The sequence below is a fragment of the Delphinus delphis genome, chromosome 16 (assembly GCF_949987515.2).
Source record: "Delphinus delphis chromosome 16, mDelDel1.2, whole genome shotgun sequence".
NCBI classification, from domain to species: domain Eukaryota; kingdom Metazoa; phylum Chordata; class Mammalia; order Artiodactyla; family Delphinidae; genus Delphinus; species Delphinus delphis.
Window position 1 is genome coordinate 8983760 of NC_082698.1, and position 22691 is coordinate 9006450.

A 22691-nucleotide genomic window follows, 5' to 3' on the forward strand; every position below is an offset into this window, starting at 1 on the left:
TTCTGTTATGACAAATGGATCTTTTAGAATGGACTGATTTCCCCCCCAGCTTTGGCAATTCACATCATTGGCCTAGAAAACACCCAGTAATACAGAATTGTTTAAATTAGTTTGCAAAATCGTAACCAAAATGGCTTTGATTGGAAATCAAGTTTTAATGCTGCTTTGAAAAATACTTCCGTACAATGTTATCTTTCTCATAATGAAAAAAAGAAATAACATCTGATAAGTCCATGGTTTGTTGAAAGCACAGGTATTTTTTGTTTCCTTGTCTTAGGTCTTCCAAAAACTCTGCTTTGAGCTTGTTAAGTTCTTCGGCTAGAAGTTTCAAGTTGTACGGAAACAACTGTTCACCTAAAATAAAGATATTCTCAAATTATTTGTGTAAATTAAATCAAGCTGGACTGATGACAGCAGGAAATTAATTTGATTACTTCAGACAAACCATTCAGATTCTTCTATAAATCATAATTGAGTTGGTGTAATATATAGACAAAGGTCACATTAATGTGATACAGGCAGATCATTTAAATAACTTGCTATGACATGCACGAGCAGAAAAGACAAACCTGAAAGGGACTTTTGACAAAATAAGTTGACTTAGTCTTATTGAATTAACAGGTAGTAAGGCAAAAAAGCAGAGCTAGAAAATGACAATTTGGCTTCGAAGCTCTGATAGACAGTACCTAGAACAGTTGTCCAATATGATTTTCTACAATGATGGAAGTACTCTATATCTGCCCTATTCTGTCCAGCAGCCATTAGCCATGTGGGTAGTGTGACTGAGAACTGATTTTTTTGTTGAACAGCTTTACAGAGATATAAGTCACATAACATACAGTTTACCCATTTAAACTACAATTTAGTGGTTTTAGTATATTCACAGATATAAGCAACTATCACCACAGTCAATCTGTGAACATGTTTATCATCTGTACTCTTAGGTATCACCCTCTTAACTCCATTCCCCCCCCTCTGCCCTCAATCCCTAAGCAACTGTTAATCTACTTGGGGTCTCTAGATTTCCCCATTGTGGACATTTCACATGACTGGACTCATAATGTGTGGCCTTTTGTGACTGGCTTCTTGCACTTTGCATAATGTTTTTAAGGTTCATCCATGTTGTAGTACTTCATTCCTTTTTGTGGCTGAATAATCCATTGTATGGATAGACCACATTTTGTTTGTCAGCCGATGGACATTTGGGTTGCTTCTACCTTTTGGCTATTAGCAATAATGCTGCTATAAGCACTTGTGTGCAAATTTTTATAGGAACATATGTTTTCATTTCTAGGTCCCGTGGTAATTGCATTTAATTGTCTGAGGAACCGCTAGGCTGTTTTCCAAAGCGGCTGCAGCACTTTACATTCCCAGCAATGGCGTATGTGGGTTCTGAGTTCTCCGCATCCTATCTCTTGGACTTTTGGATGCTAGCTGTCCTAGTGGGTGTGCAGTGGTGTCTCATTGTGGTTTTGATTAGCATTTCCCTGATGACTGATGATGTTTTCATGTGGTTACTGGTCATTTGTATATCTTCCCTGAAGAAATTTCAGATTCTTTGCCCATTTAAAAAATTGGGTTATTTTTATTATTGAGTTGTGAGAGCCCTTTATGTATTTCGGATATAAGTCCCTTATGAGATGTGATTTGCAAATATTTCCTCCAATTCTGTGGGTTGTCCCTTCACTTCCTTGATGGAAGGAGAACTGAATTTTTTTCCGCTTTTTTTTTTTTTTTTTTTTGGTGATACGCGGGCCTCTCACTGTTGTGGCCTCTCCCACGGGCCCAGCTGCTCCGCGGCATGTGGGATCTTCCCGGGCCGGGGCATGAACCTATGTCCCCTGCATCGGCAGGCGGACTCTCAACCACTGCGCCACCAGGGAAGCCCAGGAGAACTGAATTTTTAAATTTTATTTAAGCACAGTTCTAGAAGCTAGTACCACCTCCTTCACACACACACAAAAAATTAATGGGTAGGAAAAGAGTCAAGAGTAATTTGGGCATAACCCTATTCCCCCTTCCCTTCATTTTATGGACAGGCAAATAGTTGAAAGAACTCCTACAACTATTTTTGTTTTCATTCTGATCCGATGCCATTTTTGTTCCAGCTCTCTTTTTCAAACTTTGGATTACAACGCATACTAAGATGGAATCAAATAGAACACAGTTCATTAAACATGTGAAGGTTTTGTGAAACTTGTTTCTATGCAGGAGTGTGTCTGTGTACTGGGCTACACACTAGGTTACAGTATTAAAACCTGCTTACGGATCATGGTTCAAAAACAGTCTGAAAAGCAATATGGTTAGTATATTGTTTATTTTTCCAATGTTCTAAGTTTTTGTAAAGGTATTAATAATAAATGTTGGTGATGTGGGGGAACATGACAGAAAGCACCAACGAGAATCAGACTTAGCTCAGCAACAGGTTGCCCAGGTACAGTATTTAGCAGGTGTTAAGTTCAGCCTTGGGCAAGTTACTTATCCTCTCAGACCTTCCATTTCCCCATTTGTAAAATTACACTTACTTGATAGGATTCTAAAGACTAGAAACAATATTTATAAGGCACTTAGCATATAAAAGGAGTTCAAGAAATGTTAAGCTGCTGTTATTTTTTAAATCAAATTTTAAATATAGCAAAGAGTTCAATATTTAAAACCTGAAGGAGGGCTTCCCTGGTGGCGCAGTGGTTGAGAGTCCGCCTGCCGATGCAGGGGACACGGGTTCGTGCCCCGGTCCGGGAAGATCCCACATGCCGCGGAGCGGCTGGGCCCGTGAGCCATGGCCGCTGAGCCTGCGCGTCCGGAGCCTGTGCTCCGCAACGGGAGAGACCGCAGCAGTGAGGGGCCCACGTACCGCAAAAAAAAAAAAAAAAAAAGAAAAAACAGAAAGGAATTATTTTATAAAACTATAATTATCACATATTTCATCTAAGTTCAGACTGACAATGCACTAAGCCTGTTCAAACTCCATGCTGATTTTACACCTGGCCCCTCACTACCTCTCCCCATCCCTTCACCCCAGACTCAATGGCTTTTTTTCTGTTCTAGAACATACCAACTTTACCTGTGGACTTTTGCACTTGATGTGTCCACTGCCTAAAATGATCCTGCGGGCATCAGCATGGCTTGCTGTTCCCTTTCATTCACATCTTTGCTTCAATGCCATGTCCTCTGAGAAGCCTTCCTGATTACCCTTTTAAAAATAAATCCTCCCATCACTACCTTGCCTTACCCTACTTTACTTTTCTTCAGAGCACTGGCATATATTCATGTATTTATTTATTTTTTGTCTGTCTCCTCACTATGATGTTCTGCTCCCTCTCAACTCCCCAGTATCCAAAATAAAGCCTAGTACAGAGTAGCCACTCAATAAAAACCTATTGGATGGATGAATGCCTCGTTCCAGAGGTAGAAGTTTTAGCTTAATATAACCAAGTTGCATATTTAAACTGAAAACATGATGTAAACTTTATGAATGAAAGCAAATAAACTACCCATGTCCACGGAACAAGAGTAGCAGGAAAGAATAGTCTCAACTAAATAGAATCTTAACCACTCAACACACCTTTCGCTTCCTTCATTGTCTGAGAGACAATTCTTCGGAGGGTCTGATCAGCTTGATGAAGAATGTTAGTTGAACAAATAATTCTGTCTGTTTCCTAGGTAATAGACATTGTTATTGGAACAGTTATCTAGTTTTACAAAAGAAATAACTAAAGTGTAGGGGATGCATAGGTGAAGAGATACAGAAAAGGAAATGTGACTTTTCTGTTCCAGTTATTCTTCCCTAGGAGAGGGTCTAAACGAAATACATCCAGTTGTAAACTGGGTTCCACGTAGGCAGTATGCTGGTAAATGTCTAAGAATGGGCTCTCAAAGAGAAAAACACAAACCTATCCATAGCATTTTGTCTATTTCTACGACGTAAATATTCCCATCCACGCCCACTTCGAGCTACCAACATGTCAACAGGCTCCAACGTTTCTGAAAATTGAACAGTCGTCTTTGACCAGGCAGTGCGAGCTCCCTCCAGAGTACCACTGCATCCAGGTGTCAGGAGCTGAATGCTGGTAAGATGCCAAGGCAGGGACAAAGTTCTCCCACGTGTTATTCATATTTTACACTCAGGTCAAAAAGATCTTCCTACAAAAAGGTCCTTCTCATTTATACTAAATCTAAACTGGAAGACTTACCTTTTGTTCCACATTCTCCTCCACGTATTTTATTGGATTTTCCAAAGCAGTAAGCAGTAAATCAGTCAATTTCAGTCTATAAGAGAAGGTAGGACAAAATAAATCCTTATATCAAACACCTGTTTTTAAAGAACTTGTGTTTATGGGTACTAAGCTAAATTCTAGAGGAATGAAAGTGGTATATCCAAACTCCTGAAGAAAAGGTGAAAAGCAAAGCGATTTGGGAGCTACCTTCTACTTGCAAAATTAAAATGTAGAAGCTCAAAACAAGTCATAAGCCCCCCAAATCCCCTCATGTAAAAAATGTTAACTTCCTAAGACTCCTATCAATATGGTTTTAAAAGACATTCTCTCTTTTCCCTCATTAACTGCTGAACTTTAGGCTCCTAGAACTTTATATTCCCTAAAGAAGGAAGCTTAGTCTTTATTTTCTGGCTTCTGCTTATTTACTGGATGTGAATTTGCAAAGTTCCCCACAGGACAAGAGGTCATCGAGGGTTGCAGTAGAATTCATTTAACAAATATTTATTGAGCATCTTCATATATGAAAAATGTTGTACAACTATGTATGTGAAACTATGTGCTAAGCTGGGGGTGTAGCAAGATCCCTACCCTCTCTAAGCCTGATAACGTAATGGAGAGAGAGAATAAATAAATAAGCAAAAAATAATAGTTTCAGACAGTGACAAGTGGATAAGTGAGTGAAGATAATGAACAAAATGATCATAAGAGAGTAACTGGCTAGCCTACTTAACACCCTTCCCGCTGGGTAGGATGGTCAGGGAAGCCAGTGAAGCTTACGTACGTGGGAAGGGTAGAGGGGACGGCAAGCACTATGGCCCCGAGACAAGAACAAGCTTCTTGTCTTCTGGGGACAGAAAAGGCCAGTGTGGTTGAAAAGGAGCAAGGGGAGAGTCGTGGGACATGAGGCTGGGGAGTTAATCAGGATTAGAGCTGGGGGGCGGAGAGGATAACTTGGGAGGTTGGAATTGACACATACACGCTACCATATATAAAATAGGTAACTAACAAGGACCTACTGTAGAGCACAGGAAACTCTACTCAATACTCTGTAATGGCCCATATCGGAAAAGAATCTAAAAAAGAGTGGATAATATATATTATTAAGTGAGTCAGGTATAACTGCTCGACAGCTCGACAGCTGTTCCTGCTAATAGTAGTACTAGTAGTAGCATTAGTAGTGGTAGTGGTAACAGTAATAGTAGTGGTAATAGCAGCAGTGGTGATAGTAGTATAGTAGTAGTAGCAGCAGCAGCAGTAGTATTTCACAGAAGCCTGGGAAAGGTATATTTGTCACATCATCTTTCAACTTCCAATTCAGGGCCACCAGACTTCAGACTTCAGTCATAGCCATGCTATGACTATTTTGGACCATATTCTTAAGACCCAAGACAAAACTGCAGATTATGTTCAGGTTTGGTACTGACACTGGCAAAGCTCACACTCTTCCTTGCTTCTAGCAAGAACTGGCCCCCAGAGCAGTGATGCTAACCTTAGACTGCTCTCATGGGGTAAAATGGGGTATCTCAATGCCTCAACCAGCCATTCACTTGCAAAGGAAAACATTTTCAGTACTCCAGAAAGAGTAGCCATCAACTGGCTACATGCTCGCCTTCTCAGAGTTTCAAGATGTTATGAGAAGTTAAAATTAGAAATCTCAGCCATAGCTTATTTCATTAACCCTATAAACAATGGTTACTTAAATCGAATCTTTTCTTTTTTCCTTAGAATGTTAGAGTATTACAAAATCCATGGAAACTGTATCCTGGGAACAAAACATTTTGAGGAATGAGTTTAAAAAATTAGCCTTTTAAAAACTGCTGATCCCCTCTGGACAACAGTCAGGCAGGAACTAAGCAACTGTGGGCAATATACCTCTCGAACTGCACTGTCCCATGCAGCAGCCGCAGGCCACATGCAGCCAGTTAAGTTTAAAGTGATTAAAATAACATTTAAAATTGAGGTAGTAAGTTGCACTGGCTATACTTCAAGTGCTCAATGGTCAGTCGCATGTGGCTAGCAGCTACCATGCTGGGCAGGGCAAACAGAGAACATTTCTATCATCAGTGAAACTTCTATCAGAAATGTGCTGAACTAGAACTCTCCAGAACTCTCGAACTCTCAAGACCTATTTTAGGAATGAAATGCATTAGGCACCATAGCCACAAGCCTCACATCTACACAAGCAGTGTAGGTTTTAGGCAAATTAGGATTTAGTACCAGTTCCACTCCTTTTCTCTCTATAAGAAGACTACTGGGCAGTCTATTTAGACTATGCTACTTCAACAAGAGTATCAGAGATGTGCCCTACTCTGAACTCCCTGCCCTGACCTCTGGGAAACAGTATAATTTTAACAAGAGTACACATTTGCAAACAAACCTGGGTTCACGTCTCAGCTGTAACTTACAATCTCAGTGACTCTGGGCAAACTAAACTTCCTCACTCAGTTCCCTCTTCTAAAGAAAGGGGAAATAATGTCCTTCTGCAAGGCTTGTGTGAAGAGTAACCGGGTGGATACAAGGAAAGCATTCAGCACAGTGCCTGGCTCAGCAAAGCAGCTAGTGAAGGACACCTTTGAGTAGGCTACCTGGCCTCTGAAGTACACGCTGGGCTCTGAATTGTGAGGCTGTTGTGTTCCCAAGCATTTTTCTCAGGGTTGGGCTTTTCTATCTTGCTTCCCATCAGGTGGATGGTCTCGGCAGGCACTGGAAGTGGTCTCTGGCCATTCCTCTGTAGACAGGTCTCGAGAGAACACTCTAAAAAGAGCTGGCAAAAGCCTAATGAATCTGAAAACCATCCAAAAACCACAAAATTACTAGGGTACTATTTTTCCAAAATGTGAAATAAACGTACTTAGACAAGTTATCCCACCTGCAGCAGGAAAGACCATTTGCAATACTGAACGTGTAGCTTTGAAAATTAAGTAAATCCATATAAACCTCCTAATCCAATCAAGTTCTCACTAAAGACAGTAGTGATTTTGATATGCGAATGTCTGAGTGTAAGAAAAAAAATGTGTTAATTACATTTCCGAGCCAGCTGATAGACTTCATATCTCATACTTTGATAATAAAAGTTGTCATCTAAAATCAAAAGCAGAGGTCTAGAAACAGCAGTCTTCGTTAAGAGATAGTGAGACTGGGCCTCAAGTGCTGAAGAAGATATCAGATCTTGATCCTTCAAGCAGGTTAGAAAATCCTCCCACATGGCTTCAGTCCTGCTGGGTGGGGCAGACATCTGACACCCGTTAATGACAGCCAGAAAGAAGTATTCAAGGTACTTCAACAGTTCCTGGCGAAGCGATTTCCACTGGGATGGCTGCAAAATACCGTAGAATTGCAATTTATATTAGGCTTTGGCCAGTAGAGTGGTCATGCCTCAACAACCCCCTGCTCCATATGATAATTTCTGAACCATTTAGAGTTCTCTAGACACAACTTGCTTTCTCATCCTCATGTCTTCATATACGCTGTTCCCTCTGCCTGAAAAACTACTCAGTGATGTTAGTTCTCTGTGAACTCTTCTCAGACTCAACCATGCAGAAGGCAGCTCAGATCATCCCTTGCCTATCATGACCCCCTGTTCTGTGTATATTGGGTCTCCACTTTAACAGGGTTTACATTGTTTAGGTATCTCTATGTCCCTGCTAGATCAATAGTCTACTGTATACCCAGGCTTCAGCAGAGGGTCAGACACCTAATAGATGCTCCAGAAATGTATATGAAATGATTGAATGAATAAGTGAATAAATGAAAGAATGAAAAGCTGTTACCATCCAGGAGAAAGGAGGAACCAAAATCAATATGCTGGGACTTCCCTGGTGGCACAGTGGTTAAGAATCCACCCGCCAATGCAAGGGACACGCATTCGATCCCTAGTCCAGGAAGATCCCACATGCTGCAGAGCAACTAAGTCCGTGCGCCATAACTACTGAGCCTGCGCTCTAGAGCCCGTGAGCCACAACTACTGAAGCCCACGCGCCTAGAGCCTGTGCTCCGCAGCAAAAGAAGACACCGCAATAAGAAGCTCTCGCACCGCAATGAAGAGTAGCCCCCGCTCGTGGCAACTAGAGAAAGCCTGCATGCAGCAACGAAGACCCAATGCAGCCAAAAAAAACAATATCCTGTCAAGATAAAATAGTCTAGCTAAGATATAGCAATGCTCATTTGCCCTTGAAATAAGAAAAGTTGTAGATAGAAAGAGGATTAGCTGAAAGGTCCCTGGGTCCAGATGAAAAGACCTCAGGCTAACAGCAGGATTGGAATGGGATCGGGAAAGATAGAGGAAGCAGACTGAGGAGAAGAGAATAAATAGCTTGAAAATATAAGTAGTCTTGCACTACTCAAAGGCTCTGGTGAACACTGACATAGTTATGAGGTCAAGGCTGGAGGAAAAACACAAGGACAGGAGATCAGGATCCCTCTCCTGTCTGTCCATGCTCTACCGCATCACTGAGATTATGGCACATAAAACAAATACATCAGCAAAACCCACTCAAAAGGAAACAGAAACACGATCACTTCCTAAAAGGTGAGATATCCTACTCGTGGTGACTGGATGAGCTCCATGGCCTTGGTCTGTAGGGGGAGAGTGGAAAAAATATAATAAGAAAAGTGAGGGAAAACCCCAGCAGATACAACAATCCCTATCAACAACTTCCAGCTTTCTCCATAGTGGTAAAAATACTATTACTTAAGTAAATCCGGTGCTACCAGGGGCCTGATACTGTATTTACCTCACAATTAACCAAGAATGAGGAAGTATATAACTTTGGTGGAGAAGTTCAAAACTCTTCCATGTGCCAAATGTACTGTATTTTTGCATATATACTTAGAGTGGAATCACACCATATGTGAATTTTATTTATGTGAATTCATCTACATTCGGCACTAAATGACAAAAATAACTTTAAAATTTTCAGAATATGTTAATCAAAGAGTATTTTCTCTAGAGTGAGCATGAGATGGGTGACGTGAATCTACTCTTCCCCGCGGAAGTCTCAGTTTTCTCAAGGGGTTGCATCTCACAGCGCTGAGGGTGATCGGAGGGCTTAAAGAGAAGTATGTACTGGGAACCCAAGCTGACCCCCAAATACAAAGCCTATTACTTCATCTGGTGGTCAACTAAGAAAGAGCCATCTTTTCCTATTCTGGCAGAAGCAGGTTTACCCTCAGTTGAATGAAGATCCAGCTTCAGAGGCCAAGTCCTTCATTTGTACAGAATCTATTGTCACAGGAGGGGCCCTAGTAAGTACCCTGTCACTTATAATTTTGTACCCTTTTTCTTTAAAAGGATTTCCCCAAACCGCATAACTTAAAGCCCCACAATACCTCGGTTCGCCTGGCTGAATGTTAAATTGGCTGTGCTGGAATTTTTGAGAGACTCTGTCCTTCTTTTCAGAACAACTTTCCCAAAGGATTTTCAGGAGGATATTTGATTATGGGGGACTTCCACCTTGCACGCTCACTTCAGACCCTAACCTTATGCTGGTGGCTGTTTGCATCGTTTCCTATTTCTAGTCAACTCATTCTGTGTTAAACCAGCTCCCCTTTCCTCGAACTCCTGTCTCTCCTCTATCAGAGATCCACCTCCCACACCAGGTATTATCCAGTACAAGTATCGTGGAGTTTGTAGATTTCCCTCCGCTACAGCAGTCTAGACCCCGCCCCCTCCGTACTGACCAATGGGCGAGCGCTCGCCTCCTCTAGGAACGCGTCTGGCATGACGTCATCATAGGCGACGACGCCCACGGCCCAGCTACTCTCCTGCCGTAGACGATGGCTGAGGGCACGCGCGAAGGTCGACTTTCCTGCTGCGGGCAGTCCGCAGAGGACGCAGAGACCTAACTTCTTCGGCTTCTCGCTGCGCGCTCCTCTGGCGTCCTCGCCTGCCTTCATGCTGTCGCGAGAGACCCGAGGTGGTTGCGAGCGTTGTCTGCGGAAATGTCCGCCAACTGCGCATGCACACTCCTACCGCCCTCTTGCGCCGCCTGTTGGCGCAATGGAGGAATGGGCGAGCCTTCGGCTCCAAACACCATGCGTGGTCGCGGTTGTATCCGAGGTCGTCCCCTTGGTCGCCTGAACCCCTGGTACTAAGCTTTCTGTGAGGCGAGTCCTCTAGTCCGGTAAGTCCACGGGGATGCGTTTCGTAAAACCTGGACGTTTCCTAAAGGGTCGTAAAGTTAGACAAACTTCAGTTGGAATCATCCTTCTGGAAACTTGCAAACCATTAGGATCTGCGGCTCGGGCTTTTGTTTGCTGGTTTTTACGATGAAGCCCCTTGCCTAGGAAAATCGCTGAAGGGACTTCGAGTCTTTTCCTCCAGCAGTCTTTGGAAGGTCAGTTACTGGAAATCAAAAAATAGGAGTCGAATCTGGGTCCGACGACTGTGCTCCGCTGCCCCTCACAGATGTGATAGGTGGAAGGGCAAAGTAAATAGTAGTCATTGCATCCTAACGCCGCCAGTCGGCAGCAAGTGCGAAGAAATAAAGGCAGGAAAGGAACATCCCCAGACTTCAAGCCCAGTGCGTTCATGCAGAAAACACTAGGTATTTTAGTGTTAAAAAAGAAATGCTAAGCTGTGAAGAAGTATAAAACAAATTCTCTCTGTAGGGATGTGGTGTAGAAAAATTGAATTCATATTCTAGCTTTCACCTCATTTTAGGAGATTACTTCTTAGTCATATGAAGTTATGTTTAAAATGTGAACAAGTGAGTGAAAATCAGTGTATACTGGGACAAAATATAATCAATAACCCAATGCTAAATCTGATATATTTGTGATTACAGAGCATGTACACATAATCTCATTTTCTTTCTCTTGGATTGAAGGTGAGCATTGAATTAAACATACTTTTCATTTCATGACATTTTATTGTCATAGGCCCAGTGCAAGATCCCTCTCCTTTATTATTTTTCATCACTTATCCACACTCACACTCATTTCCTCCCCTTTTCCTAGGCAACCTTTTTTTTTTCTCATTTAAACATGGTTATTGTTTGTTTACTTATTTTAAGATAGACTTTTTTTTTTTTTTTTTTTTTTTGCTGTACGCGGGCGTCTCACTGTTGTGGCCTCTCCTGTTGTGGAGCACAGGCTCCGGACGCGCAGGCTCAGCGGCCATGGCTCACGGGCCCAGCCGCTCCGTGGCATGTGGGATCTTCCCGGACCGGGGCACAAACCCGTGTCCCCTGCATCGGCAGGCGGACTCTCAACCACTGCGCCACCAGGGAAGCCCCTAAGATAGACTTTTTAAAGAGCAGTTTTAGGTTCATAGCAAAATTGAGCAGAAAGTACAGAGAGTTCACATATACCTCCCCCCGCCCCCAGTCTCTCTGGCTATCGACATCCAGTGTGGTATAGTTGTTACAATCGATGAACCTACACATACTATCGCCCAAAGTCCACAGTTTACACAGGGTTTACTCTTGGTGTTATACATTCTATGAGTTTTGGCAAATGTATGATGATGTGTATCCATTATTATAGTGTCACACAGAATAGGTTCACTGCCCTAAAGATCCTCTGTGCTCTACCTATGCATCTCTCCCTACCTCAGCAGCTGGTTATCTTTTTGCTGCCTGCATAGTTTTGCCTATTCCAGAAGGTTATATAGTTGGAATCATACAGCCTTTTCATATTTGCTTCTTTCACATCTTTCATGGCTTGATTGCTTGTGTCTTTTTAAGCACTGAATGATATTCCACTGTCCGGATGAATCACAGTTTATCCATTCACCTACAAAGGTTACCTTGGTTGCTTCCAAGTTTTGGCAATTGTGAATAAAGCTACTATAAACATCTGTGTGCAGATTTTTGCATGGACATAAATTTTCAACTTATGGTATCTGGGTAAATACCAAGGAGTGTGATTACTCGATCTTGTGGTAAGCGTATGTTAGTTTTGTAAGAAAGTGACAGACTGTCTTCCAAAGTGGCTGTATCATTTTGCATTCCCACTGCAATGAATGAGAGTTCTTGTTGCTTCATATCTTTGTCAGCACTTGGTGTTGTCAGGGTTTAAAATATTCTAATAGGTGGGTAGTGTAACCAAACAGGACCCTATGGGGCCTTCCCAGAACAGACCCCGCCCCCCCCCCCACCATGTCCTCCGCCTGCCTCTTGTCTGTAGGAACACTTTAGCCTCCTAGGCCTTCCCCAGGTTCCAAACAGTAAATTTAATCAGAGAAGTGAGAAAATGCAGAAAGAAAGGAAAACAGTCAAGCAAGACAAAATAATAATAGTTTAGTCATTAAACAAAGTCAAGGACCTTTAGTTCCTCCTCAAGGGTTATAGATAATATTCTGAGCCAAGTCCTTTGAGCTGTTTTGCAGATACTGAAATCCCCACCAGGTGGAAGAAGTTAACTCTATGCTGCTAACAAGCACGTATGCATGGGGGTCCTGGAATCAATCTCCAGCAGATACTGAGGGATGACTATCTTCTCCGGTGAGGTTTTTGTTCATATCTTTTACCCATTTTTAAACTGGGTTGTTCATTTTCTTACTGTTGAGTTGTAAGGGCTGTTTGTATCTTTCGGATAACAGTCCTTTATATGTCTTTGCAAATATTTTCTCCCGGTCTGTGGCTTGTCTTCTTGTTCTCTTGACAGTATCTTTGGCAGAGTGGAAGTTTTTCATTTTAATGAATTCCAGCTTACCAATTACTTCTTTCATGGATCGTGTCTTTAAAGTTGTATCTAAAATGTCATCACCAAACCGAAAGTCATCTAGATCTTTTTTCTATGTTATCTTCTATAAGTTTTATAGTTTTGCATTTAGCATTTAGGTCTATGATTACATTTGAATTAATTTTTGTGAAAGATAAAAATCCTGTATCACATTTTTTTTTTTACATGTGGTTATCTGTTTGTTCTACCTCCATTTTGTTGAAGACTTTTTTTCCTCCATTGCATTGTCTTTGCTTCTTTGTCAAAGATCAATTGACTATACCTGTGTGAGTCTATTTCTGGGCTCTGTATTCTGCCCACTGATCTGTCTATTCTTTTTGCCAATACCACACTGTCTTGATTACTGTAGCAGTAAAGTTGGGTAGTGTCAGTCCTCTGACTTTGTTCTTCTCCTTCAATACTGTGTTGGCTATTCTGGGTCTTTTGCCTCTCCATATAAACTTTAGAATAATTTTGTTGATATCCACAAAAGAACTTACTGGACTTTTGACTGAGATTGTGTTGAATCTATAGATCAAACTGGGAAGAACTGACCTCTTGACAATATTAAGGCTTTCTATCCATGAACATGGAATATCTCCTTTCATTTAATCCTTCTTTGGTTTCTGTCATCAGAGTTTTGCAGTTTTCCTCACATAGACCTTGCACAAATGTTGTTAGGTTATACCAAGTATTTCATTTTTAGGGTGTAATGTAAATCATATTGTTTTAAATTTGAAATTCCACTTGTTCGTTGCTAGTGTTATGAAAGCAGTTGACTTTTGTATGTTAATCTTGTGTCCTGCAACCTTTCCATAATCACTTATTAGTTCCAGAAGTTTTTGGTTGATTCTTTGGGATTTTCTACATAGACAGTCAGGTCATCAAAGACATCAAAGATTGAGATTCCTTCTCAATCTGTATACTTTTCATTTCCTTTTTCTTATTACATTAGCTAGAGCTTCCAGTATGATGTTGAATAGGAGTGGTGAGACATTCTTGCTTCGCTCCTGATCTTTGTGGGAAAGCATCTTGTTTCTCACCATTAAGTATGATGTTAGCTGTAGGTTTTTTTGTAGATTATTTTTTTTATTTTTTTTATTTTTTTTTTTTCTGTACGCGGGCCTCTCACTGCTGTGGCCTCTCCCAATGTGGAGCACAGGCTCCGGATGCGCAGGCTCAGCGGCCATGGCTCACGGGCCCAGCCGCTCCGCGGCATGTGGGATCTTCGCGGACCGGGGCACGAACCCGTGTCCCCTGCATGGGCAGGCGAACTCTCAAGCACTGCGCCACCAGGGAAGCCCTCTTTTTTGAAATTTTATTTATTTATTTATTTTTGGCTGCATTGGGTCTTCGTTGCTGCACATGGGCTTTCTTTAGTTGCAGCGAGCAGGGGCTACTCGTTGTGGTGCACAGGCTTCTCACTGTGGTGGCTTCTCTTGTTGCAGAGCACAGGCTCTAGGCACGCAGGCTTCAGTAGTTGTGGCACGCGGGCTCAGTAGTTGTGGCCCACAGGCTTAGTTGCTCTGTGGAATGTGGGATCTTCCTGGACCAGGGCTCGAACCCACGTCCCCTGCGTTGGCAGGTGGATTCTTAACCACTGCTCCACCAGGGAAGTCCCTGTAGATGTTCTTTAGCAAGCTGTAGTTCCCCTCTATTCCTAGTTTGCTAAGAGGTTTTTTTTTTATCATGATGAAAATGTTGGATTTTGTCAAATGCTTTTTCTGCATCTATTGATATGATTGTGACTTTTCTTCTTTAACCTGTTGATATATTACATTAATCAATTTTCAAATGTTCAGCCAGCTTTGCATGCCTAGAATAAACCCCACTTGGTCATGGTGTCTAATCCTTTCTATACATCGCTGGATTTAATTTGCTAATATTTGGTTGAGGATTTTTGCATATGTATTTATGAGAGATATTGGTCGTTGGTTTTTTTTCTTGTAATATCTTGTAATGTCTGGTTTTGGTATTAGGGTAATGCTGGTCTCATAGAATGAGTTAGGAAGTATTCCCTCTGTTTCTATCTTCTCAGAGATTGAAAAGAACCGATATAATTTCCTCTTTGAATGTTTGGTAGAATTCACCAGTTATTTTGGACCAGTTATCTTTTTTAACAACCTGTTTTGGAACAAAATGATTTTTTAAAATTTTTATAAAAATTGTTTTATATTCCAGAACATCAAAACGAACTATTATGACTTCAAGTTTAGGTGTCCACTATCTAAAAAGACATGCTTTTCAAGGACAGGTTCAAAAATAAGCATGTGATGTTGGCATAGAGCCATAATTAGAGTACAACCCTGAATTTGTAAAGCTTTCTTCACAGACCTCACTCCCACCTGAGACCCAGAAAAGGACAATCGTGTGATGAGATACTTACTGAATATGTGGTCTCTTAAATAAGCAGGGTGCCAACATGGTAACATTGCATTTAGTACCAGAGACAGAATATTTGAGAGTCCGGATGCGTGAATTTTTGGGTCAAATAATGGGGCCCAGACCACTTGGGTATGTGAACTATGTCCTGCTTCACACACTCCCTTCTTCCCTCAGCCCCAGGACTGACCACTTTGCCCTAGGGAAGGGAGCTACTCTTGGCTGTACTTCAGTGGAGGAAATGCTTCGCACCTCTGAGAGTGTAAAGGTGTGCCACAAAACCATTCTCTTCTTGAGAATGATCTTAAGGATGCAGTATCTCCTTATCAAAGAAAGCAAGTGATGGCTCACATATGTCTAACTCAGAGTTGCTGCCTTTCCTCCAGAATTTATATAGTCAAGTGACCCATCCTCAAGAGACATCTGTGACCCATTTTCCCTCACATATAAACACATAACGTGAAGGCACACAGGTCACTCCTGTTGAGGATTTATTGTTAAACTTGATTTAAATCACTATTAGATTGGTTATGTCACATGGGCAGTGTTAGCTGTCATCATCCTGTTTCTTCTGATCCTCAGAAGAGAATGGAGGCTGGTCAGTAATCCTTCATGCTGGAGCAGTCACTCTGCTTTGAACTTGGGGTGAGACTGCTTGACTGACCTTACTTTGCTGGTTCTCTTCTATCAGTTCTGCCACTCACAGCCACAGGCATTGCATGGGACTCTTGCCTCACCTAGACTACCACATGGGCTGTAGGAGGTACCCAGCACCCAGTTCCAATTTTAGCTTTAGCTAAATCTTCCCATGTTGGGGGTGTTCATTCTGTTCTTCTCATGAGAGCTTTCAATTCACTGTGATCCAGCTGCCTGTTCCAAACATGTTAGTTGACCTTAAGGGGAACTGTATTCATCTGAGAGCAAGTGAGCAGAAAAAGCGATGTGTGACAACTCTGGGTTTAAGCTTCCGATCTGTGTAATGAATGAAGTCCTCTTAAGGGGACGTAGAAAATCTGAGATTCCACCTTCTGACATCCCCAGTATCTTCAGAAGCAGATTTTCTCCTCTAATTACTTTTAACACTGTTTTCTACCAACTCAGCACTCAAGTTCTTTAATCACTAACAGAAATTGCTAACAGTCTAACTGCCAAAGCCCAGGTTTATTTAAACATAGCAAGAGCCATAAGACCTCATCCCTCACCACTTTTGTCCATCTTCTCTTTTCTTTACTGATCCTTAGAGCTAAGCCTTCTGGAACCCCTTTCTAGTCACAAACAGATTTTTACTATTAAAAAGACCTTGAACTGCTTTACCTTAACCTCAAAATGACTCTGATAGCATGGCATTGTTCACAACCTCTCCAAAATCGCACTTGTAGTTGCTGAGAAGATTAACTAATATGTGTTTACTTTGTGGCCTAGCAGACACTTAGTAAATGCTGGTCTCCTTGGCTGCCACCCACTTATAGGTCCGTGAAAATGAACTTCCTTACTTTACTCTCCAATGAGGTATTGCTCATACCCATTTCAACAACTCCTCCTCTAAAGTTTATGCCAAAGTAAAAATTATAAGCTTATTCTCTCCTTTTCTATAATCACCAACAATGTCATTTCCAGTTGAATCATGTCACCAGTCTTATTGTCCTTCTTAGCTTCTTTAAAAAAACCTAACAAAGACAGCCTGAAGTGTGAGCCAGATACTCAAACGTTACCAAATCTTGAACTAATTTTACAGTATCTAGCGTTTTTCTAGCGTTTTTCTGATTTCTTTGCTCCTGGTGTTGTTAGGATGAAAGCAAAGTAAATGACCTAATATGCTGAAAGTGGGTACTTAGACCCAGAATAATCATCAATCTCACTAACGCTAAGAACCACCGAAGTGTCTGAGGAAAGATCAAAGGTACAAGAAGCAGTTCTGCTAAGAAGAATCTGAGTGCTACCAGCCTCTGGCTCACAGATGAAACAGATGTCAATTCCTTGGTTTCTTAAGCTTCCAAAACAATTTTCTCAGAAGAAAGCAATTCCTAGAGATTTCCAACAGAGATTCTCACTGTTTCCTTGCTTCCATCATGGTGTCATATGTTTAAAATTATTATAAAGATGTTTAAAACAGTCAACCCCCTCGAAAGCCTAATAAATGAGCCTCGTATTTTAACACTGCAAAAGTTAACCATTCATTGTTCACTTGATATTTGTGTACCAAATACTGCCTTAAATGCTGGGGATTCACACATAAATAAAGACATCGTCTGGTGTTAAAAAAAGCTCATAATTTATTTGAGGAGAGAAAGTGAGAAAAATAAAATGTGCACAGCACAGAGATAAATATAACTACAAATTTTAAAAATTTACATTGGCTGTTCACATTACGTTGTATATAAAAGCACAACGCTCAAAGGTAAAACTGGTAAAAAGGATTCTATAGCTTCCCCTTAACCTGCAATCTAATAGTACAACATATCCCTGGAAGGACTTTAATAAACATACCTCAAAATTCTACAATTATACATAAAGACAGGTAATTTTTATAAAAAACACACAATATTCAAAATGAGTTGTGAACATACTATGTAGAATTTTTGCTCAGTTACTTCTTCACAATGTACAAGTGTCACAAAAACATAACAAAAAATAATAAAACACATCCAGGGCTTCCCTGGTGGTGCAGTGGTTGAAAGTCCGCCTGCCGATGCAGGGGACACGGGTTCGTGCCCCGGTCCGGGAAGATCCCACATGCCGCGGAGCGGCTGGGCTCGTGAGCCATGGCTGCTAGGCTGCGCGTCCGGAGCCTGTGCTCCGCAACGGGACAGGCCACAACAGTGAGAGGCCCGCGTACCACACACAAAAAATAAATAATAATAATAAAACACATCCAATAGTTGATTTAGCTTGGATACTATTTTGTTTCATTATTAACTTACCAAAAGAAGAGTTAGTTCACATAGATCTTAAAACTCTAGGTAAGCAGTCTAAGACCCCAAGAATGCAGGATAAAACAATCCCATGAAATGGGTCCATTATGAAAGTTCTTTTTAAGCCAGGTATTCTGAAGCTGGAGTGGATTTTTCCATAGATGATACCATGTTATTCATGCTGGTTACTTTTCAAGCCACTCTTTCTGGATTCGTTCACATTAGTGTACATTGCTGTAGATCCAAGCAGAATAAGGTTGTTAATTTTTTTTAATGTAGAAGATAAAACCCACTTAAACAAAAGCTCTTTGCAGTTTTCAACAGTTTAAGGGGATAAAGAGGTTCTGAAACCCAGAGTATTTAAGAATCTGTTATAAGGCATGTACAGTTAGCAGTGAAACATGGTTATGGGATTTACTACCTACCTTACCCCCAATACCTATATTTGTATCTTTAAAGAAATCTTTTCCCCAATTTTAATTCTTCTCTTTACTAAGACTCTAGGGTAGTGACAGTGGGCAGAGACAGCGAAGCAAGAAAAGCATGTAACAGTAGTGCAGGGTTCTTTTTTAAAGCTGCACACACTATCTCCTAATAAAACTCTACTACTTTCCCCATACAACTACTGTTACTAATGGAAGAATGCGCAATTCTTCACGTCTTGTTGCTGTTTGTGCCTTTATAACAGATTCTTAAACAGGAAAGGATACAGACTAAAATTAGCAAAGCAAAGGCACATGGAGCAGAGTCCAAGAGAAACCAGGTGCAAGCATTCAGCAGTGATGTGTGACAGCATGTGCAGAGTACTGCCAACCAAGAAAGCTCCCCTGAGTCTTGGTGTTCAAGGTTTTTACTGGGGGTCAATCAGGTAGGCATGGAGCACCAATGTGCTGACATTAGTTTCTTAGTCTTTACCTTCTTCAGAGGCCAAACTAAAAGAGTATAGCCCTGGGGGCTTCCCTGATGGCACAGTGGCTAAGAATCCACCTGACCATGCAGGGGACACAAGTTCAAGCCTAGGTCCGGGAAGTTGCCACATGCTGCGGAGCAGCTAAGCCCATGTGCCACAACTACTGAGCCCACGTGCCACAACTACTGAAGCCCATGTGCCCTAGAGCCCATGCTTCGCAACAAGAGAAGCCACCGCAATGAGAAGCCCACATGCCACAACAAAGAGTAGCCCCCACTTGCCGCAACTAGAGAAAGCCCGTTCCCAGCAACAAAGACCCAAAGCAGCCAAAAATAAGTAAATAAATTTATATTAAAAAAAAAAAGTATAGCCCTCACCACACATCATGCTGTTAGCACAACCTAGCTGGTGGGGCTGAGGCCCATAGTTAAAAAGACAATTTTATTAAGCAGATATTCCAGCAGCTTAGAGGATAAGACAGGAGTTGGTCAGGAACCAGGTCTTTCTTTGGAATGTGGGCAAGTTTTGAACATCCCACGCTTAACAAGTTAACCCTTTACTACAAAAACAGCTTTAGGATAAGAAGGTGTCACACAGGTGATAATCATGGATGTAGGCAGATTTAGCTACACATCAAGAGCTTCCCCATAATTTCTACATGTCTTCAGAAAGGCTGAAGCCAGGCTGTATTGAAAACTGTATACAGTCCAGCAATGTTGGACTAACCAGAACAGAGGTTATAAATGACGTGGCGGTGGCGAGCAGCTATAAATGAAGTTGGGGAAAAAGGGGTAGGAAGGTTACTCTTTCTTTCCCGCTTCTAACTTAATTGCAGGTCCAGCATTGAGGCAGGGTGAGAAGAAGGAACTCCAGGCAACCATAGGGCCTGCAGGGACCAGAAAGAACGGGAAGGGAGGAGAAGAGGTACAACTCAAGTGGTACCAGCTGGGAGGAAAGTTAAGTTCCTAAAACCACCTTGCTGGGAAGTATACTCCTGGGTAAAAGGCAGGGCAAATACAGTAAGAACTCATTCTACTTAAAATTAAGATGGTCAACACCTCAACTGTCATATTACTAAATGAATGGGCCCAAGAAAACTAATACCACAAGTCACTTCTTTCTAAAATGTACCTTTCAAATATGCATTGGTTCATATTCTGAAAACAGATTGGAAATATGCCTCTAAAGAGCATATTGAGTTCGTACACGTTAAGCTGTAATAAACTTTAAAATGAGTGAAAGAATTGCATAGTACATCCTAGTGATATTGGTGGTAAGTTTCCAACATATATTTTATGATTTATTTCAAGGGGAAAAATAGGGCCAAAAAATCAGTTGTAATTCATGATGAGAGCAGTTTATCGTATTAAGAGTGAGGTCAGTTCTGAACAACCACCACCCTGGCTGTGAAGAATAAAGCATAAGCTTGAATTTCCTAGTTTTGCCTTTTTCTGCATCTCTTACTTTGTGATACAGCTGCCAGCCAACTCTCACCAATCTATCAATTCCATACAACAAACCTGTACTCAGCCCCTTTACCAGGCATAAAATAATTACTAACCTCAGCAAGCCTACATAGTAGGGAACACAAATATGTAAACTGATAAAGTCGGAAACCGTGAGAGAATCATAGTACCTGACAAAGATTCTTGCCTGGCCAAACTTTATTCAGGCTCCTGAACCTTCTCCTAGGCTCATCTGGGCATTTCCTTGTAAAATCTAGTTTTAGCAAGAACACTGCTAAGTCAATTTAGTCAACTTATTTTAATTCCAAATCCCCCATCCTCCGTATCTGACCACCCTTGATAGCTAATCAGGTTCCTCATCTTCCATCATCCCCTGGGTGATGTCTAATAACCCTGGCTGCTCACCAGCAAGAATTCTGTTAGGTAGGTTCAGGCACAATCATCTTGGCCCTTGAGGTTTCTCATTAGTAATTTTCTTTCCACTGATCCCCCTACCCTGCTCCTTGGCTTTAAATTCTCACTTGTCCATGCTGTATTTAGAATTGAGCCTGGTCCTACACTGAGGTCTTTTCCTCTATTATATAGTTCTGAATAAAATCTGCTTTTACTGTCCAGTTTGGGTTTTTCTTTGACATAAATTAAAAGTATAAGAGTAGTACAGAGGAATGAGTTTAATTCTATAGCAGAGTGGAGATCTGCTTCATTTTGAACGATGCACAGGATTTTCCCTGTTCCAAAAGAACAGGCATTCCAGAGGGAAAAGCCTGCACACAGGTGGGGGAGATGGGAGGGCAGGGAGGCAGGTGGGAGCAGCAAGCACCGGAAGGAGAAGAGGGCAGTGCAGAGGATGGAGTGGAAGTGGCTGAGAACGAAGGCTAATGACAGTAAAGAAGCTCCCGGAACTGTTCAAATGAAAGCTAGTGCTTGAAAACAGAAGAAGCAGAGATGAAGAAAGATAGAACAGGCTTCCTCTAAGAAAACCAAGATTTGGTGATTTACTGGCTGTGTGAAAAAAAAAAGGGGAGACAATTGGAGTCTAGTTTCCTGACTTGGTCCTTCAGCCTTATTCAAGAAAGTCAAAGTCCAGGTGATAGTACTGACCTGGCTCCTTAAAGTGGACACGGGTGTTTCTGAAGAAAAGCCTATTTTCTTTGGGCTGTCCAAAGCTGGTCCTGTGAATTAAAGCTAATATATAGGAAGCAGGAACTATAAGACAAAAATACTGATGTAGACAACCGAGAATGCGTCGGCAGTATTAAAACACCTTTGCAAATTAGGCCCTTTACACTCAAGGCCTTTGGAACTCTGACATTCCACTTTTCTATATTCTAACTCCCTTTTTTCTTTCAAAAGGTGGAAAACTCATCTGCACAGGCCTCTTCAGGAAGGGGACAGATAGTGGTGGTGGGGAGGGACCATCTACCTTCCTATCCCGGCAGTATCTGGAAAGAGCCACCCGCTCCCACTTCCCCGGACCCAAAGCTTCAGGGTCTTTCAGGTCCAGCTCGCATTCTGCTCCACCGCAGACCCGAGGCCGCCGTCCTGCTCGCTCTTCCCGGGGCCGGGAGAGCAGACCCCACCCCCCTTCGGGCCCAGGCCTTTCTCCACCTTCCACCCGGCCCGGGGGACACGAGGACGGCCCAGGCCACCTGACAGGGCGAAGTTCCCAGGGCCACAGACCTTCCTCAGACGCCACCCGCCCCGGCCCCACACCAAGGGCGACACCGTCCCAACCTCCTCCTCAGCTAAAGCCGAACGACCGGCACCCACCTGACACCCTCGGAGGAGAGAGCGCGTGTGCGGAGCGGGCTGAGGACTTTCTGAAAAGCCGACTCCACCGCCCGGCCGCCGCGTCCCCAGCCCCCCGCACCCCACCGCAGTCCGCGGAAAGGCTCGGCGTCCGCGACACAGACAGCAAGGGTCGGGACGAGGTCCTTCAGGTCTCGAGAGCCACGACATCACACCTACCTCATGACGTACTCTCCTCACCGGACCGACCCTGCGGGTCAGTCCAGACACCAGCATCCACACGACATCTCCGGGGCCAACGTCAAACCACCACTGGGTTCCCACGCGCACCGCATCGCGCCTGCGCACAGCCCAGCAGCTGGACCAGGCTGTCAGTGCGCATGCGCCGGAC

General features: G+C 42.4%; 1 protein-coding gene across 5 annotated transcripts; it reads right to left on the reverse strand.

Annotated features, from left to right (window-relative positions):
- Positions 1-21: 21 nt before the first annotated feature.
- PSTK (phosphoseryl-tRNA kinase) lies at positions 22-22689 on the reverse strand. Of its 5 annotated transcripts, none has more exons than XM_060033901.1 (9): positions 22520-22689; positions 21653-21723; positions 18185-18409; positions 9897-10380; positions 7242-7533; positions 6803-7001; positions 4194-4269; positions 3566-3659; positions 22-354 (listed from the first exon to the last, which is right to left on the reverse strand). In XM_060033901.1, the coding sequence occupies exons 4-9, from the start codon at positions 10110-10112 to the stop codon at positions 155-157; spliced, it is 1077 nt and encodes a 358-aa protein (XP_059889884.1). In that variant the 5' UTR covers positions 10113-10380; positions 18185-18409; positions 21653-21723; positions 22520-22689; the 3' UTR covers positions 22-154. The 5 variants fall into 5 exon arrangements, with proteins under 5 accessions (XP_059889884.1, XP_059889885.1, XP_059889883.1 ...); XM_060033902.1 differs by having other exon boundaries at positions 21653-21736; XM_060033900.1 differs by having other exon boundaries at positions 21653-21757.
- Between the last annotated feature and the right edge of the window lie 2 nt (positions 22690-22691).

Bases quoted from the DNA above. Each gene is read 5' to 3' on its own strand.
- PSTK (XM_060033904.1), bottom strand. From the start codon at position 10,112: ATGAAGGCAGGCGAGGACGCCAGAGGAGCGCGCAGCGAGAAGCCGAAG. The intron at 7,002-7,241 runs GTAATTAACACA...GATGGTTTTCAG, and splicing joins CTATCAGCTGGCTCGGAAAT to ATTCATTAGGCTTTTGCCAG. The intron at 3,660-4,193 runs GTAAGTCTTCCA...TCTATTACCTAG, and splicing joins AGGAGAATGTGGAACAAAAG to GAAACAGACAGAATTATTTG.